General features: G+C 38.0%; 2 protein-coding genes across 3 annotated transcripts; one reads left to right on the forward strand and one right to left on the reverse strand.

Annotated features, from left to right (window-relative positions):
* The first annotated feature begins 7,208 nt into the window (after nucleotides 1–7,208).
* On the forward strand, nucleotides 7,209–11,679 carry prdx2 (peroxiredoxin 2). Of its 2 annotated transcripts, none has more exons than XM_059554676.1 (6): nucleotides 7,209–7,336; nucleotides 8,571–8,709; nucleotides 8,859–9,012; nucleotides 9,510–9,632; nucleotides 10,509–10,639; nucleotides 11,597–11,679. In XM_059554676.1, exons 2-6 carry the CDS (start codon nucleotides 8,607–8,609, stop codon nucleotides 11,677–11,679), a joined length of 594 nt encoding a protein of 197 aa, XP_059410659.1. In that variant the 5' UTR covers nucleotides 7,209–7,336; nucleotides 8,571–8,606. The 2 variants fall into 2 exon arrangements, with proteins under 2 accessions (XP_059410659.1, XP_059410660.1); XM_059554677.1 differs by having other exon boundaries at nucleotides 7,213–7,336; nucleotides 8,589–8,709.
* Nucleotides 11,680–14,637: 2,958 nt separating this feature from the next.
* On the reverse strand, nucleotides 14,638–16,234 carry junba (JunB proto-oncogene, AP-1 transcription factor subunit a). Its single transcript, XM_059554678.1, has one exon. The coding sequence runs from the start codon at nucleotides 15,968–15,970 to the stop codon at nucleotides 14,996–14,998; it is 975 nt and encodes a 324-aa protein (XP_059410661.1). The 5' UTR covers nucleotides 15,971–16,234; the 3' UTR covers nucleotides 14,638–14,995.
* Between the last annotated feature and the right edge of the window lie 2,332 nt (nucleotides 16,235–18,566).

Below are 18,566 nucleotides of genomic sequence, written 5' to 3' on the forward strand. Positions count from 1 at the left end.
TAATATTATTATGAATTGATCTCCCCCCCAAAAACCCAGATTGTGTCTCACTTATTATTGAAGAAATACCCTTTTTCAGCCTAGCAGCAATAGCCCCCGAGAAAATTTTATAATCAATGTTAAGCAAAGTGATTGTCTAATATTCTTTTATCTTTACCAGCTTTCGGGATCAATGTAATTAAACCTTGCTTCATACTTTCAATCAACTCTTTTTTTTCAATTCCTTCTTTTAGGGCATTGAATAATACATTTCTCAAATCTCTCCAAAAAAATGTAAAAAAATTATTAGTGAGCCCGTCTGTCCCTGGGGATTTGTTTAAGGGCATCCTCTCAACCACTGAATCCAATTCTTCTATTTTAAGATCTGAATCACATAAAACTTTGAAAGAGTCCTCAATACAAGGAATATTGTTCTGAATTTGAGCAAAAAAAGATCTGACTCATAAGAGGAGAAATCTGAGGAGTATAATTTAGAATAAAACTGAAACACTTCTTTTTCAATTAGTTTAGAATCTTTACATTCCTCACCTTGAATCATTAAACAACTAACAGAGTTCCTTTGCTGTCTATTTTTTTCTAAATTGCTGAAATATGAAGAGTTCTTTTCACCTTCCTCAATCCATTTAGCCCGCGATCTTATATATGCACCCTGTGCCCTCTCAAGATACAAATTATCTAGTTTACTTTGAAGCTCCATAACCTTATCCTTATCATAATTATTTAAAACAGGTTTGCTACAACACTGACTTATTTCACAAATTAAGTTTCTTTCACGTTTTTTTTTTTCTTTTATTAATTTCTTAGAAAAAATAATGGAAAATTCTCGAATTTTAAATTTTAGATATTCCCATTTACTTATATTACCAACTAAATAATTATTTATCTCTATATCTCTAATTATTTCCCTAATTTTATTGCAAAATTCTTCATTTTGTAAGAGAAAGGCATTAAACTTCCAATAACCTTTGTTTTTAGTTTGCTTAGTTGAAGGTTCTAAAACGAGATCAATAAAACAATGATCCGTTAACGGAGCTTTAGAAATTGAAGATTTTGAAACATATTTTAGAATATTGTCACTGACCATCCAATAATCAATTCTAGATTTACTTTCCCCATTTGGTTTATACCATGAAAAACATTCAACCTCAGGATTTAAATATCGCCACACATCACTCAAATAATTTTCTGTCCTCAAAAAATCAACATTAACATTAATCCGCCCCTTATTAAGTCTGGGAGGCCATCTATCGGTCCACTCGTCAGGAACCAGGAACTCCTCCCGAACGATTCGAACCATGACTGAAAAAAAATCTAGACCAAAAAGATGCATCCGAGTCTGAAGAATGAGTCTCTTGAAGAAACATACAATGAGCATTCTGCCCTTTACAAAATAGAAAAATTGCTTTTCTCTTCACACTGTCTTTTAAGCCCCTAACATTCAAAGAACCAAAAATAACTCTGTCTTTAATCATACGTTAAGAAAAAAGAAAAAAAAGAGAACTATAACCAGAAATCAAACAACCACGTTATCTACACCTTTTACTGTCTATGATCTACACATCTACATCGCAAGAGAAATGGACGAATCAGTCATATAAAAAAGTTATTCAGTAAATCGCTTGGACAAAAGCGTCTGCTTTGGCCTGTTAAATAACATATAGATAATAAATGGACAATAACGAATGTCACCAATAATATCTATAACTAATGGTTGCCCTTTTCATTTTTCTTTCCTCATAGGTAAAAATACAAACTTTAATTTTAATTTAAACACCAGAAAAAGAAGAACCATGGCTAACTATGCTACCAACAAAGGTAAGCCATATTAATATAGTATCATTTAGAATATATAGTATAAAATATGGAAAGCAACACTGTAAGAGAGAATAAAATAATAAATTAACCTCGTGTAATACCTATATTGTTATTATTATTTTAATGAACAGATAAGAGCAATTAATTTGTGTTTTATTGTATATTTGCATAGACTTTTTTCTGCTTTGTTCGGATATAAATAAATCAATGGCCAGAGACAAGTTACTTGTGTGTTAAAATCTATTTACTCATACTAACAAAACAAGTGTTTTGATTGTGATTGCTGTATGCAGTGATTTGGATCATCGGGAGTAGCTACATTCGTCGTGGGGAAGAGAGGGCCAGAGAGACCATCGGGGCCAAGGTTTACTGGTTTGGCTGGGGTGGACTTCGATGGCACGGACTCCTTCCTTTCTTCTACCGGTCCCTCAGAGGAAGAGCAGCCCGGATGTCTTGCTGATTCACTGCGGCAGGAACGACTTGGGATGCAGGTATGAAGCAGGATCTGCAACATCTCTATCGGCGTTTCCCTCAGATGACCATTGTGCTGTCTGACATCACCCAGAGACGTCGGTGGAGATCGGGCCTTCCGGGGAAAATTGACAAGTCCCGTAAATGGGTGAACAGTGTCATGGCTACTTTTGTCTTGGGAATGCAGGGGGGTATTGTGCATCACCCTCAAATTGTATTTAACAAGCCTCAACTGTTTCTAAGAGACGAAGTTCATTTATCACCTAGGGGTAATGATATTTTTTTAAATAATTTAGCTGAAGGCTTGAGAGTCTTAAACCTCTCAGCAGGTTTTTAACTTGAAACAGTTCAAGTTAATTCAACAATACATGTTCACATTGGTAGACATAACACTATTTCTCCCCGCACCCTTCTTTCTCCCCTCCGTGCCATTCATGTATCACCCTAGCCATCCACCCCATGGCCTCTCACTTTTCTTCCCCATGACGAATGTAGCTAGAGGGATTGTTTTTGTGTTTCAATAAATAAATATTTATTAATGAAATTATTGAATATTTATTATCAAAACACACAGTAGACACTTCAAGTAGACATACTTTGACAGAAATGTCATGTGGTTTTATTACTTATGGTTTAGAACTTCGTAATGATACATATTCAGTCAGTAGCCTTCACTGTGAATATTGATAAGGGAGATGTCAAGACACCTTTAGATTACATTAGATTTATCTTTTATTGTCAATGTGTAGAGTACAAGAACAGAGACAATTCAATGCAGTTAGTGTCTAACCAGAAGTGCAAAACAAGTGTGGTATAGACGTAGTGTATTATAAACAGTAAATGACATGAAAGTAGTATACAGTTAACCTAGTGGTACGGTTTACAGTAAGGATGTTCATTTCAAATTTATGTGTATAGCGCTTTTCACAATAAATATTGTTTCAAAGCAGCTTTACAGAAAATGCATTTCAGAAATGTATTAATTTAGTGCATAACATATCGCCGGCATCGAGTCGTCTCTTCACAGGTGTTGGGGCATCTGAAGTTTCCATGAGAGGCTGGATACAAACTGGAGCTGACATAGTCTATAACAAAAAAGCAGATGGGAAATAATTAGCATAGCTGCTTTTCATAATATTAATGCATTTGGTCTAATTTAACTGTAGTATAAAAGGTATGAGATGCATTATGTGAACGCTTGGCTAAAGAGATGCGTCTTTAATCTAGTTTTAAACTGGGACAGCAAGTCTGAGCCTCGAACAATATCAGGAAGGCCATTCCAGAGTTTAGGAGCTAAATGTGAAAACACCCTCCCTCCTTTAGTGGACTTAGATGTCCTAGGAATGACCAGAAGCCTCAAATTTAGTGATCTTAAAGAGCGCGATGGATTGTAGGGTGATAGAAGATCCATTAATTACTCAGGAGCTAAACCATTTAGGGCTTTATAAGTCAGTAGTAATACTTTGTAATTGTTACAGAACTTAATAGGTAACCAGTGTTGTGATGATAAAATCGGTGTTGTATGATCATATTTCCTTGACCTACTGAGAACTCTAGCAGCTGCATTTTGGACTAACTGTAGCTAGTCAATTGAGGATGCAGGACAACCAGCTAATAAAGCATTACAGTAATAACAATTGTGTTTCTGAAGCAATAATATTTAGATTTTATGGTTTAATCACAATTCGATTTTTCATAGATCCCACAGTGGATTTATTGTTTGACCTAACTAAACGAGGAATAGACACAGTTTCTATAATGTTCTACACTGGTACTTATATCATTTAAGTTGGGAAAGCTAAGAGTGTGATTTGGACTTTGACTTACTAGTCATATGGTGTGTAATGCCTTGGAGATGTTGTCCAACAGAAGAGCCGCTCCGATTCTGCTGGGGTGAAGGCCATCAGCACGGAAGAGCCTAGGTCGCTCCCAGAACAGATTCCAATTATTTACAAAGGGCAGTCTCTGTTCATTACACCATGACATTAGCCATTCATTTAGAGCAAATAATCTACTGAACCTTTCTTGTCCTAGTCGGTACGTGGGAAGCGGTCCAGACACAATGATCGTTGTCTCAATCAGGCTCCTGTAGTCCTTCTTCAGAACCTCCATCTGCCGCAGCCTGATGTCATTTGTTCCCGCGTGCAGCACAACAGCTTTCAACGCGCTCGTCACCGTTCAGGATCTCGGGAACCTGGCAAGCAATATCTAGAACACGAGCACCAGGAAAGCAGTGACTGCGCACCTTACCTTTACCTGAGGTAGCGTGGACTTGCCGGGTGATGGAATCGATATGTAAAGTATATTAACGGTGGCATAAGAGCAGAACATTGGGTATGCACTGCAGTATGAACAATATAGACAAATACAAATAATACAATATAAACTACAGATGTTGACTGAGTTATCTAACTTAACTTGGCTTAACAGCCAGGTGACTAATTATAACTAAACTATGTATGTGTGCTTTGTATGTGTGCTGCTCTTCACTGTCCTCAATCTGAGTTAAAGTTCTTTCATACTTAGCAGTGTTTGGTACTGGAAAAACTTGGAAACAGCAAACACCAGCATGTCTGAAAAAGAGAAAGGATGAACAGCATCTTGGCTTTAATTCTCAACATCTAGCCTGGCTTAGTAAGAAGCCCACTCACCACGTCAAGGTGCAGGCTCAGAGTGGGTACACAGGACAATACAAACGTAACAAACAGACGCCACAAACAGATAACACTGAAACAACTGAACAATTGAACATTTGTGACCCTGGATCACAAAACCAGTCTTATGTTGCACAGGTATATTTGTGGCAATAGCCAACAAAACATTGAATGGGTCAAAATTATACATTTTTCTTTTATGCCAAAAATCATTAGGATAATAAGTAAAGATCATGTTTCATGAAGATATTTTGTAAAATTCCCACCTTAAATATATAAAACAATTATTTTTGTGAATGGATGCAGCACTATCGCCAATAGAAATTGACAACTTTAAAGGAGATTTTCTCAATATTTTCTGGATTTTTCTGTACCCTCAGATTCCAGATTTTCAATAGTTGTATCTCAGCCAAATATTGTCCTATCCTAACAATGCATCAATGGAAAGATTATGTATTCATCTTTCAGATGATGTATAAATCTCAATTTTAAAAAAAATTACACATAACACTGGTTTTGTGGTCCAGGATCACATTTCAGTGTAACATTTGATCAGAACGTACTGTATAATAACAAAAAAATAACAGTTCAACCTTATAACCTCATGTAACTTGTTGATAGCATATGTGTAACCAGCACATCCAGTGCATTTAATTTTAATTTACACTATTTTATATATCCTCTATATTGACAAAATATAATCTATATTTTAATTATAGCATTTTATAGAAAATAAACATGACTGAAATCAGATACTCTTACTGTACTTTTACTACGTTATGGTTTTCAGGTAACGTTACTCTTTACACCTCTGCTTAGGCCTATATAATGATGATTCAAAAATTCATAATCTTGAATTATACAGATGGAGAAAGTGTACTTACCTGAATAAGCTTAACTCGGAAGAAGAGACTTGCCTCTTAGAACACATGTATGCTACACAGCAAGACATTTTCGCACGAGGGAAAATATGGTAGCAACAAGTAAATTGAAGTAAATGGGAAGATGAAATCACGAAAAAAAAGGCAACAAACAGTTAACACACTGAATTAACAAAATACCACCTATAACACAGTACTTAGATGTCTTGAATGATGATCAGACGTTTCTAAGGTCGAAGTATCACGGCTTTCCAGAAATAAGGGCTCAGACTAGCCAGGTGTATAAAGTTACGTTAAGTGCAAGCAAGCTGAACTCGAACGCTCAAGATAACAGATAACAAAGAACATGTACAATCATCCAAAATTATTAAAATTGATTCAAATAGCACATGCACACATACATGCATAAACGCACACATTAAAAAATGTTCGTTTCCTTCTATCAACATCAAACCGAATAGTAACCCATCCAAAACAGTCATATATAATCCAGGAACCATACTGTCAGTATACAATATCCCCTCGAGTCTTTTTCGTATCGATTCAATATAGGCTGTTCATTTATAGTCTCTTAAATTGCTAATTGTTCTACATGATTTCATCTCTTCACGTAAAACATTTGCCCAAAGGCTAATATTCAAATAATTGTGAGCTAGGTGTTAAATCATGCAGTTTTGGCTAATAAATCATGGTCAAAAACACTTGAACAAAAAACTTTTTTCTTTATTTTACGTTATGTAGGCTATGACATTTTGTAGAAGGCTTCCGACCAGGATGAGAGGGATCACATTCATCTTCAAGCGAGATTTTTCTTACACTGCCTGTATAATTTCCTGATAATTTCTCCATTCCCGTCAATATACCGGCCGTACTTCATTATTTAATGAAGTAGATAAATTATTAAAGTTCGTGGATAAAAGCTACTTCATATGCATTCACTTGCCACATACCGAATTATTTCCAATTCCCCAAAAACGTTGTTTAAATATTTTGTCCCGTTGCTTTTATGGACTTCATATCTATGGGCTTCTCTCTTGACGTCGCCTGTGAGCTTCTCCTCCTGTCTGTATGGTAATTTCTCTACTGTGCGACAGAGAGTCGCGTGGTTATGACGCAATCGTTATTTTTACAAAAACTGTTTCTACGGGGCCATAATGTAACATAGAAGGTAATGGAGTCCTTTATACATTGTCGTGTATCTGTAGAAATAAATAATGGACAAATGGAGTCTTTAAACGCCTCAGATGTAAAGTTATTCACTGTCAAAGTGACGCCAAAATGAATGGGATGTCAATGGGATGCTAACGCAAGTGAAGTTCTGATACAAGATGGCGGCCCCCAGTCGACTTCAACTTCCGGTCGACTTCCTTGCCGCCTGCATAAAGTGAGGCGGTGCACTGAAGCACGTGGATCCTCCCTCTTTACGTTGAGTTTTTGCAGCAGGTCGCGCGGCTGGAACTTCCTGTGTTCGTGCATCAAAGGAAAGTGAAATTTCGCTTCCACATCACAGAACAGGTGCGTATTTTAAGTCAACATATTACTCTCTTTTGACTAAAATCCTAATGGTTATTTACATGCACAAATGCTTAATGCACAGTTTCGCTGATTAATACTGAAGAAAAGAGCGCGTGGAAAACACCGGCACTGTTCTCTGGAAGATTGCATCGTTTTTTTATTAACTGTTTGACATAGCTTAACGCATTAAAATGTATTTCTTGTGTCAGACTGTTAGTATCAGTCATTTCAACTGTTATGATTCACGCAGTGTTATGTTCGACAGACTACAGACATTTGCTCGACTGATCGGGCTTAGCTCTTGTGGCTAAGCAGCTAAACTACTTTCTGAATAAATTATACTTTTTAATATGCATTTCGTCTTTTGCATGTTTGCAGACACTCTATATTACAAGTCAACCTGCGTCTGAGCAGAGACTGAAGTTAGCGCACACTTGTCTCGGCCTTCTCAAGCCCATTTTCCTGCAGTTTTCAGGGCAAGGTCTCGGAAGGGTTTTGTTGGCCAGTCTTCTATTTTCTAGGGGTGGATCCTGTCAACTTTTAGCAGAGATACTGAGATATCAGAGAGTGCAGGGCCACACGGAGTCGACCACGAGCCAAGTGCACTTAGAAAACACGTTCAAGTCCCTCTTTTAAGGGTAAAAGTTACTAAAATGCTCGTGCTTTTGGTCTGTAGATGATCTGAGATAAAGACTTGGGTAAAAGGATATATTTAGACTAAACCACTTATTGAATCAAAAGCCCCTTGTTCAGAACAACAGACCATCATGTGACCTGCTGTGTGTGTGTGTGTGTGTGTGTGTGTGTGCAGCATACATTCTGGTTCAAGTACAAAAGTTACTTATTTTGCAGATATTTTTTTCTTACATTAAAAGCTCTCTTTCCTATTCTCATTTCAGAACTAATATTTTGAGGTAAATCTAACTTTAAGTCACCCTAAAAATAAAAAATGTCTGTCATTTAATCAAGTTGTTCCGAACCAAACCTGGGTGGTTTTCTTTCTTCCGCTGAAGATATTTTGAAGAATGTTGGTAACCAAACAATTTTAGTTCTAATTGACTCTCATAGCATTTTCCTCCATACTATGGAAATCACTGGAGTCCAGCAACTGTTTGGTTGCTGATATTCTTCAAAATATATTTTTATGTTCATCGGAAGAAAGGAATTCCCACAGGTTTGGAACGGCGAAAGTGTGAGTAAATTCTAATAATAATATTTTTGATATTCTTCTTAGATTTTTTTGGGTCGGCAGTGACAAGCGATCTTCGAGATGTCTTCTGGAAACGCTAAGATCGGTCAGCCTGCTCCTCAGTTCAAGGCCACAGCTGTTGTAGACGGACAGTTTAAAGACGTTCAGCTCTCTGAATATAGAGGTGAGCATCTTAGATTAGGACGAGAGTTTTTGAAATTTCATTTTAACCTACTTTTGCTTTCCATTGCATCATGATACTAGCCATCAAACCCACTAACTGGGTAACCGGTGTAAACTGTTTTCACTTCATCTTTATTTTCCCTCCTTTAGGGAAGTATGTCGTGTTGTTCTTCTATCCACTCGATTTCACCTTTGTGTGTCCTACCGAGATCATCGCATTCAGCGAACGGGCCGCTGAGTTTCGTAAAATGGGCTGCGAGGTCATTGCCGCCTCCACCGACTCTCATTTCAGCCATCTGGCATGGTGAGGATCCTGCTTTTAATCCTACGTATTCCACATCTGAAGGACTTGACTGGCTACTTTAGAGAAAAATATATATTTGATGTTGTTAAAATGCTGTAAAATATCTAGTGCCTTCATATAAAAAGTAATTTATTCTAGATCAACAGTGCCAGTGGTCTTACACTGTACATTAGATGTCACTGTTGGTTTTCTCTCGTTTGTGAACGTGATTCTTCGCAGGTTTTCTATGGCTTCACTCAGTTAGTGTTTATCTTTTATGTTCTCCTAACCAGCCTGGCTTTGATAAGAGAGAGGCACAGATAAAGAAAGGGTGTAGTGCTTTGTTAGTTCTAGAAACTGTCACGTTGACCTTTTATTTAGAGGGCATTAATATTTACACTATGTACTACTACTTATAAATATTTAGGTAAAAAAACTTTTCTACAATAAAATAATGATAGATATATAATAATATAATATATATTCTGAAAACATGACTGTTGGCTTGTTCCTGATAGGATCAACACGCCCAGGAAGCAGGGTGGCCTGGGCTCCATGAACATCCCGCTGGTGGCTGACCTGACTCAGTCCATCTCCCGTGATTACGGCGTCCTGAAAGAGGATGAAGGCCTTGCTTACAGGTCTGTGGTGACGTGCTCATGTTTGCACTGGTTCAGTTTAACTGCAGCTATTTACCCCCTCATGCTCGCAGTGCATGATTGCAGCAGGAGTTAATGATCAAGGGTGCTCGATAACATTCATGTGTACTGCAGCGTGCGCACGGTACAGGGACTATGAGAAGATGATTAACTTTAAGTAGATTTTATTACACCTTGGAATTCTATATCAAATGTTCAGTTGGTCATTTGACATGGTATATTATATTATATTGAATTTTAAGCATCATTACTCCAGTCTTCAGTGTTACATGATCCTTCAGAAATGAAAATTTAATTTGAAATTTAATTTCAGAGTATCAATGTTGAAAACGGTTGTGCTGCTTATATTTTAGTGGAAAGCATTTTGGAAGGTTATTATTATTATTTTTTTTTGATGAATAGAAATGTCAAAAACCAACATTTTATGAATTAGAAATCTTTTCTAACATTATGAATGTATTCTGTCACTTTGTCAATTTAATATATATTTGCTGATTAAAATGTAAGTTTCTTTCAAAAAAATCTTATTGACACCAACCAACCCATAAGTTTTTGCAAAATAATAAAAAAATAAAATAATACACACTGTATAACAGTTGCAATTTTTTTTTCCAAATGAAATTGTCATCTTTTTTTAAGTGGGGATCCTTTTAATTATTCATTTACTTTCACTAAGGGACCTGTTGACGTCTTTGTAGTAATCAACATTATTAAATGAATTCACTGAACTTGATTTGCAGATAAAGCATTCCTTTAATGTTGCAAACTAATTTAAGAGCACTCCTACAGATTTTATCGTAAACCGAGGTAGTTGCCGTACAAACAGTGAGTTTTCTGTGTCTTGTCCTGCTCCCACAGAGGTCTGTTTGTGATCGATGATAAAGGCATCTTGAGGCAGATCACCATCAATGACCTGCCGGTGGGCCGCTCGGTGGACGAGACGCTGAGACTGGTGCAGGCCTTCCAGCACACCGACAAATATGGAGAAGGTGAGCGAGATGGGGCTCTTTATCTTGAGTGGACCGCATGTGGAAACATGTACCCACATTGTATTTGTAGTTTAAACACAGATGCATACTGATGCCAACGAAGAGCTGTTTACTTGCATATTTATACTGTATCTCCAAATTGAGGGTTTTAAGCCCAGACTTGTACTATGTTCTACCTGGTTTCTACTTGAGACATCGTGTTTGAAGTGTGATTTAAATTCAGGTGTATTTGAGAGCGTCAGTATGGTGACTTTTTGCTTTATCCAGATTGAAGTGATGAGTGTAACTGGATATGTAATGAGAGAGTGACCGTCCGTATGCAGAGGTGTTGAGTCACTACTCAATACTCACATTACAGCGTTTCAGGTGACATCCTGTTTGATTTAACACTGAAAACCTTCATCCTTCAGTTTGGGGACATCAAGATGTTTTCATTCAGCATGCAATTTAAAGTAATGTGTAATTATATTATGACTTCTATTTCTATTCATTATTCCTTTTTTAACTTTTTTTTTTTTTTTTTTTTTTAATTAAAGAATCCTAAAATCTATTATGTTTACACAAACATCTGATACAGCACAACTGTTTTCAACAGTGATGATGATAATGTTTCTTGAGCAGCAAATCAGCATATTAGAGTGATTTCTGAAGGATCATGTGACACTAAAGACTGGAGGAATAATGCTGAAAATACAGCTGCGCATTACAGGAATAAATTACATTTTTAAATATATTCTTATAGAAAATTAAAATTTTAAGTGGTAATAATATTTCACAATTATATCTTATCAAATTAATGCAGGAGTAGAAGAGACTTCTTTTAAAAACCATACCCAACCCAAACTTTTGCTGTTAGCGTATATATGACCAAGAAATGTTCACAGAAGGTGATGCCAAAGTATTCAGTTTTCAGTCTCCGCAGAGGTTTGTAATGAGGTGTCTGTCTGTTCTCCGTAGTTTGTCCTGCTGGATGGAAACCTGGCAGTGACACAATTGTTCCAGATGTGCAGAAGAGCAAGGAGTTCTTCTCCAAGCAGTAACGGCCAGTGGGATGCTCGAGCACTTAACCTCAGCCTGAGAGTTCTTGAGAAGTTGTCTTAAGCCAGCGTAACAAACTCTTTGTAGTTTAGATGCACTTGTTAGAGAGATTTCTTTTCCTTTTCATTGTTTGAAGAAGCTGTTGCAGTCAGCATCTCCCATGCACTAAAATGTCTGTAGTTTGTTTGCAGCTTAGTTCATCTGTATTCCATATTTAGTACTCGGTGAACATTTGATTCTTTTTAAATTGTTTCAAGTTGTTTAACAATCTGGTCATCATCAATATCTGTGAAAATAAACGGGCTGTTATTATGTGATGGTGCAGTTCTCTTATTTTTACCAACATAATTCAGCTGTTGTTGTGTTTCAGGTTCATTAAAAGTTATGTAGTTTCTGACATTTTGATTCTGACTTTAGGTCCATCCATCCAGAAAAGTTTTCACAGCTCTAAAAGGAATATGCAAACAGCTTTACTGCTCATAGATTTTTACTAAATATTGTTACTAAAAATTATTTTGAAATAATATGAACTGTATGTGTCTGCTTATAAATCCAGCGATTTGTGCAACTGCAATTAAACCAGTGTAATTGACCAGTCAAGCTAATTTGATAATGGACCACTGTTATAAAAGTGTATCAACAATATGTTCATATTTAAATGATTTATTTTTATAGTGTTTAGTAGTTTTAGTATTTTTGCATTTTTATACGTTGTTTTATTCCTTTTTCTTTGTAATATTCAGTTAGTAAACAGTCTCTTTTTTTTCTTGTTTTTGTTGTTGTCATTTTTAACTCCGTTATGGACATTACCACAAATGCTTCTGGTAGAGCAGAGCTCGAATTGTTTTTGTTACCTCAAATTAAAACAGTAGGCCTATTTGTCAAATTATAGTTTATTAACGTCTGCACCTGCCACAACTCTAAACTAACCCTTACAGTAATGCAAATACAGTAATTGTGTTATTCGCGGTTGTGGCTAGAAGGGATACAGCAACGGCTGGAAACCAATATTGAGTTAATTTCTCAACATTTTATTAACGTCGACATCCCCCAACCCTAAACCTAGCCCTTACAGTAATGCAAGTACACAGCATGAGAAACGGGATGCGATATTGATGTGCGCATGCGCAGTAGGCCAATGCCAGGACACCTTGAACATAAATTACCGGTAGATGGCAGTATTTCATTATATTTGAGAGAAATAGCTCAGGAGCAACTTGTTTTTATGAGCCCTGGCCAATAATAATTTAGGTAGGCCCATACAAGTGATTTGAAGGCAGATTTTTAAATGTTAATCAAGCAGAGCTTGTATTCACCACAGAGATGTAAATGATGTACTCTCTGAAATGTGTAGGTTATGTCCTGCTGCTATCAGGGTTATGTAACCCACAACTTATCTAAGTGACAATCTGGTGATAAAACACTCAAAAAAGCGAGACATTTGACACTGAATGTTAAGCAGTCTATGATATTTGATAATCTGGAATTAGTTATATCACAAGCAGTTAGTGTATTTGGTTGATCTTGCTGAATTGTTATCATGGTGTTATGTTCAGCATCAATCAAGCTAACTGGAAACGTTCTAAAACATCTGAACAAACGTTCTTCCAGTAACGTACTGTAAGTGCATATTTGACGTTCTCAAAACATTATTTATACTTTATTCATGGAACCTTTTTTCCTGAAACATTTGTCTAACGTTTTTTGAATGTTATGACTTCGGAATGTTCGTTCAAAAGTAACATTCTCAGAATGTTTGCACAATGATAAAATTAGATACGGAAATAGAACGTTCCTGTGGTATTTGTAGCCTACTGTATAACCAAGAAAGAGGTAGCCGAGAATGGGACTGATAACAATAGGTGTCTTTTTTTTACTGGTATATTTAAGAGATGCTTTTGAAAGTATTTATATATATATATATATATATATATATATACTTAAAGACACACACACTTACTGTCTTTAGAAATATTTGTAATCAAGTTAAATTTAAAAATTGCAATAGCCTATATTCTGCAAATAGAGCTATGAATTTAATGTTGATATTCTATAAATATATTGTTTTCAAACTAAATTATGTTTTAAACTATGGTGGCGACGGTTTATGCTTTACAGGAGGCATCACTTCAAGTCTTTTTTAATAAAACAAAATGTCCAGTAAAACCTAAAGATATTATGAGAGTAAATAGCGTACAAAACACTAGATTTTTTATCAAATTTGTATCAAATGTGCCTATTTTGGTAGAATTATGTCCTGACATGAGATATGGGTTTAATATAAAGTCACCATCTCTAGACTAGGCATATTCATGCCCAAGTAGAATTTGCTGTGTTTACATTCTGTTTGACTAATGTACTAGTTCTAAAGAATCCCTCAAAAAAAAAAAAAAACTTTTGGCGATGACTAAAATGGAGACTGGCAACTTGTGCAAGAATAAAGGCTGTTACAAAAACCGATCATATAGGCCTTAAAGTGCGTGGGTCTGTGGTTTTGGTACTGGGCAGTTATAATCAAAACTAGGTAGCCTATATTTTCCGGAAATCACTGGGGGTGAAGTCACTGCGGGCACTTCTGGTTTATAAAGTCTAGAAGTTATTTACTGCGATCTGTTTTTCTGCTTGCGACGGCTCCATTTTTTGCAAAGTAGCTACCTGGAAAATGCCCGTGCGTGTTCGTATTTTTATCTCTAGTTTTCTTTTCGATGAAACTGTTTTGGGAAGGTTTTGAGCGCGGGGAAAATCCCGCGTTGCTAAATTTTCACTCATTCACACGCGCTTCATTCATTCGAACGTCAGACTTGAAAGCGCGCGGACTTCCTGACCGGTAGCGTGGGCGGGGATTCCCGCAAGTCTACCCTCAGTGACGTACATGCGCCAAAACAGCCCATATATGGGCTTTGCGTCAGCAGGAAAAAGAAGCCAACGTGAGCCAGAAATGAACAACCCAAACAGTGGAATTATTTTCAACGCTTTTACTTAAATATAAAAAAATATACACAAAACAAACAGAAATACAGGTCTGGATCAACCCGACTCACAACATCAATAACTTACTGGAATGTTTTCATAGGGCAGGACTCAAAAACAAAACCAACTTAAAGGGTTTTCCCTGTGCATTCACTGTCCATTCATCTACCTTGAAGATACTTTTGAAAACAACTTTAACACTCTAGTTTTCTACAAGAAAACACTTAACAAATATACAACGCTCGTACTCAGTGCTGCAATAGTATCATTTGCATCAAAACATAACAAACATGATCTGCGCTTCCAGTGTTTCCCATTTTGCCAGTGTCCGCGTCATTGCAATTCGCACTAAAACGACTTGATCTTGGGCGTCAGCATCAGCTGGCACCCGCTGCTCACATGGGTCATGACCTTCTGCTTGAGCTGGGCTACTTGCTCCCTCAGTAGGGACGCGGTGCTGGACAGTCCGGCGTTATCCGACTTGAGAATCTTGACTTTGTCCTCCAGCCTGGAGATGCGCTCCAGCTTCCGTCGCCGGCACTTGGTGGCCGCCATCCGGTTGCGCAGCCTCTTGCGCTCCGCTTTGACGCGCTCCTGGTCCTCCATGTCGATGGGGGACATGGGAGGAGAGCCGTCGCTGCTCTGCAGATCGGGAACGGTCTGTGGCTCCTCTTTGAGCGTGACCATCCGCTGCGGATGATGGAGCGAGTGCTGGAAGTGATGAGGGTGCGTCGTGGCTTGGTGGTGGTGATGGTACTGTTGTTGGTGGTGGTGGTGGTGAGGCAGGTAGCTGATGGTGGCTGTAGGGTAGTTGGCTGCAGGTGTAAGGTTAGTGTTGGGATTGCAGCTGTTCAGGGTGGCGTACACGGGGCTCTCCGGTTGCAGGGAGGCGCCGAAGACCGACGACGCGGCCGAGCAGGATGACATAACGCCGGCTCCGATGGAGACGTTCGGCGGGGGCATCTGGTTCATTTTGTGGAGCTCGTCCAGCGCTTTTACGAAGCCGTCCGCGAAGCCCTCCTGCTCTTCTGTGGTGCCCCGGCCGTAGAGATACTGCCCCGGGGTGGGTGATGTGATGACACCGGTACCGTTCTGGATGATGAGTCTCTCCAGCTCCGGTGAGGCGAGTTTCAGAGAGCCCACGTCCCCGGTGTAGAAGTCGCTTTCGGAGCGCAGGGACTTGAGGTTCCGGTAAGGTTCGGCGAAACCCACGCTCATGTTCTGCTTTAGGAGCTTGTAGTCGTGCAGGGCAGCGTCTGGATGACCATAAGCAGAAAGAAACGAGTCGTCATGATAAAACGGTTGCTCCATTTTTGTTGACATGTGAATAGCAATTAGGTTGGAGGCTTTTGAGTTGACTGTAGCTACACTTTACTGTCCGCAAATCTTGTTCTCTCCGTAATATTACATGAAGATGTCAAAAATAGATGTCAAAGAGAGAAAAGAAACTTCCAAAATAGTTTGAACAACTTTACTGTACCAAGTCGACAGGTGTTTTCCCTTGACAGCTGATGTCCAAAAAGTTGCGTTCCGGGACAGTTATTTATAAACAGTCGTACGCGGAGTCTTCCGTCTCGGTGCGCACTCGATCTCACGAGAAAGTGCGCCTCGAAGCGCTTTATACTCAGCGTTCCGGGGGCGTGGCTAGTTGAATCGCGGCCGCTGATTGGACAAGAGTTCGTCCTGCTCCTCGAGCTGTCAGATGAGCGGTGACGTCGTTACCGGGAACCGCTGCTGAGATTCAAAACAACGCTGGAGGCGAGACTCGAGAGTGCAAAGCTGAAGGGAGGCTGCGCTCCTATTTTTGTTCCACAGACAAGACGCAGAAACTGGCCGCAATAGTTACATAGGCACTTTTTAGAAAAGTTTCCCATGGCCAAGTAAACAGAAACTCTCTTGTGGTCTTGAGAAAAACACGGCGTTAAAGAATGCATGTTAGTACAAGCTTTGAAGTACTAGTAGCCTATATAGAAACATTTAAATATTTGTCATTAGGAGATCTTACAGGTGATTTATTGCCTTTTTGATTTAGTTATATATATATATATATATATATATATATATATATATATATATATATATATATATATATATATATATATATATATATATATATATATATAGTGAATTGTAAATAATTAAGAAGGCAAGATTGAGATGACAGAATTATGAAGTTATTTGACGATTATTATTACAAACAAGGAGTGGAGAAGGGATATGCTTCTTCCTACTCCTTTTCAGACATGTATAATTAAAAATTGTTTTGTATTGTGTTGTAGTGTCCTGTTTTGTGTATTAGTTTATTATCGTATTTATTTTACATGATCGAAATAAAGTCTAAAAAGTCAACAACAAAAAAGTTTACACTGAATGTTTAAGCTGCTCTTTTTCTAAGCACAAAGAAAGTGGAGATGATTTGAAATGTCAAGCTCTAAATATATTCCTCTAGTTTAGGTGGCACATCTAAACTGGCGATTTAAGTAAATACAGGATGGGATTGGATCATTTTAACCCAGATGAATGTGTCAGGGCCACCACATTATCCAGTAAAGTCCTGTCTTAAAGCATACTAAGCTTCATGAGTTATATAAAATAAAGATGCCAAATTAATTCAGATCATACTGCAGATTTTAGCCATTTTGCATTTGAGTACTTTTACTTACTGAGTCATATAATAAGCAAAGCATGAGTAATAGTAGACCTTTTCTATAGGGCTTTAAGAGTCTGATCCCACAGATAGACTTAGCTATTAAACGTCTTTCTTTAAAGTATAAGCTGTAACCATACCTCTGTATTGATCAGGAATAAACTGACTCATGATTTGGCAACTGATATCCGTCCCATATACGGGCAAGACCACACAGTAGTTCCTCCTCAGTGAGCGACCGGGAAACCTCTCCCATGTCGGCCTGATTCCAGAGGCAACGCCTCCGCACATGGAGAAGTGGAGGAGGGGGAGTAGACTTGAGAAGACACATAGAAAGGCAGCACGTACACAACATGCTGTCAAAAGAGTGTGAGGTTGAAAACCCAGTTTTAATGTGACAAGTTAATGTGAACTAAACAGTCCTGTTCTCTCAAACTCTCATACAAATAGTCATTTAGGGAAGCTATAGCATATACTAGGTCAGGACACAATGGCACTTCACACCTGTGGTGTGGGAAGATGTTCACATGACCACATACGAACAGCTGTTTATCACCAAAAGAAAGCCACTACTGTCTCCTCGATATGTTAATAAGTCTGAATCACTGACTTGGCTTAAAGCCAGGTGCAAACCCATGTTTCGCCATTCGGCAGCAGTGTAGACCCTTTCACCTATATCTTCAGGTATACCACACTCCTGTCAAGACTGACTCTACCGCTGCATTTAGTAAAATACTTTAACTGTATTAATAAACAGGCTTTTTCCCAACAATTTGTTAGTGAAAATAGGTGCTTAAAGGGTTCATCGGATGCACTTTTACTGTATAAGTTGTTTGAACTGAAATGTGTGTTGGCAGTGTGTGTACACAGCCACCTTATAATGCTAAAAATCCAACCAATGTTTTTTTTCTAAATCTCGTTAAATCATTTCCCCTTTCTCAAATCGAGCCGATCTCAGATGCCTGTCTGTGTGATGTGAAAAAGGGTGTTGTTTTACACTACCATTGAGAAATTTTATCCAAACTATGTTACATGCTTTTCATTAAGATGCCAAAAATCATATCTATCCTTGTGTGTGATCTTGTAGATATCCTTTGATGAGGTAGAAAGTCTGACATCATTGTGCCACACAAACTGTCTCTTTCTGAATGTCAGCAAAACCATGGAGTTGGTTGTGGACTTCAGGAGGAGGCAGCAGCGGATCTACACCCCACTCATCATAAAAAGGACCCCACTGGAGAGAGTGAGCAGCTTCAAATACCTTGCTGTACA

The sequence above is a fragment of the Carassius carassius genome, chromosome 7 (genome assembly GCF_963082965.1).
Source record: "Carassius carassius chromosome 7, fCarCar2.1, whole genome shotgun sequence".
NCBI classification, from domain to species: domain Eukaryota; kingdom Metazoa; phylum Chordata; class Actinopteri; order Cypriniformes; family Cyprinidae; genus Carassius; species Carassius carassius.

Excerpts from the sequence above, each read along its gene's own strand:
- prdx2 (XM_059554676.1), top strand. The coding sequence starts at position 8,607 with ATGTCTTCTGGAAACGCTAAGATCGGTCAGCCTGCTCCTCAGTTCAAG. Across the intron at positions 9,013-9,509 it reads CATTTCAGCCATCTGGCATG|GATCAACACGCCCAGGAAGC; the intron begins GTGAGGATCCTG and ends TGTTCCTGATAG. Across the intron at positions 10,640-11,596 it reads CACCGACAAATATGGAGAAG|TTTGTCCTGCTGGATGGAAA; the intron begins GTGAGCGAGATG and ends TGTTCTCCGTAG.
- junba (XM_059554678.1), bottom strand. The coding sequence starts at position 15,970 with ATGTCAACAAAAATGGAGCAACCGTTTTATCATGACGACTCGTTTCTT.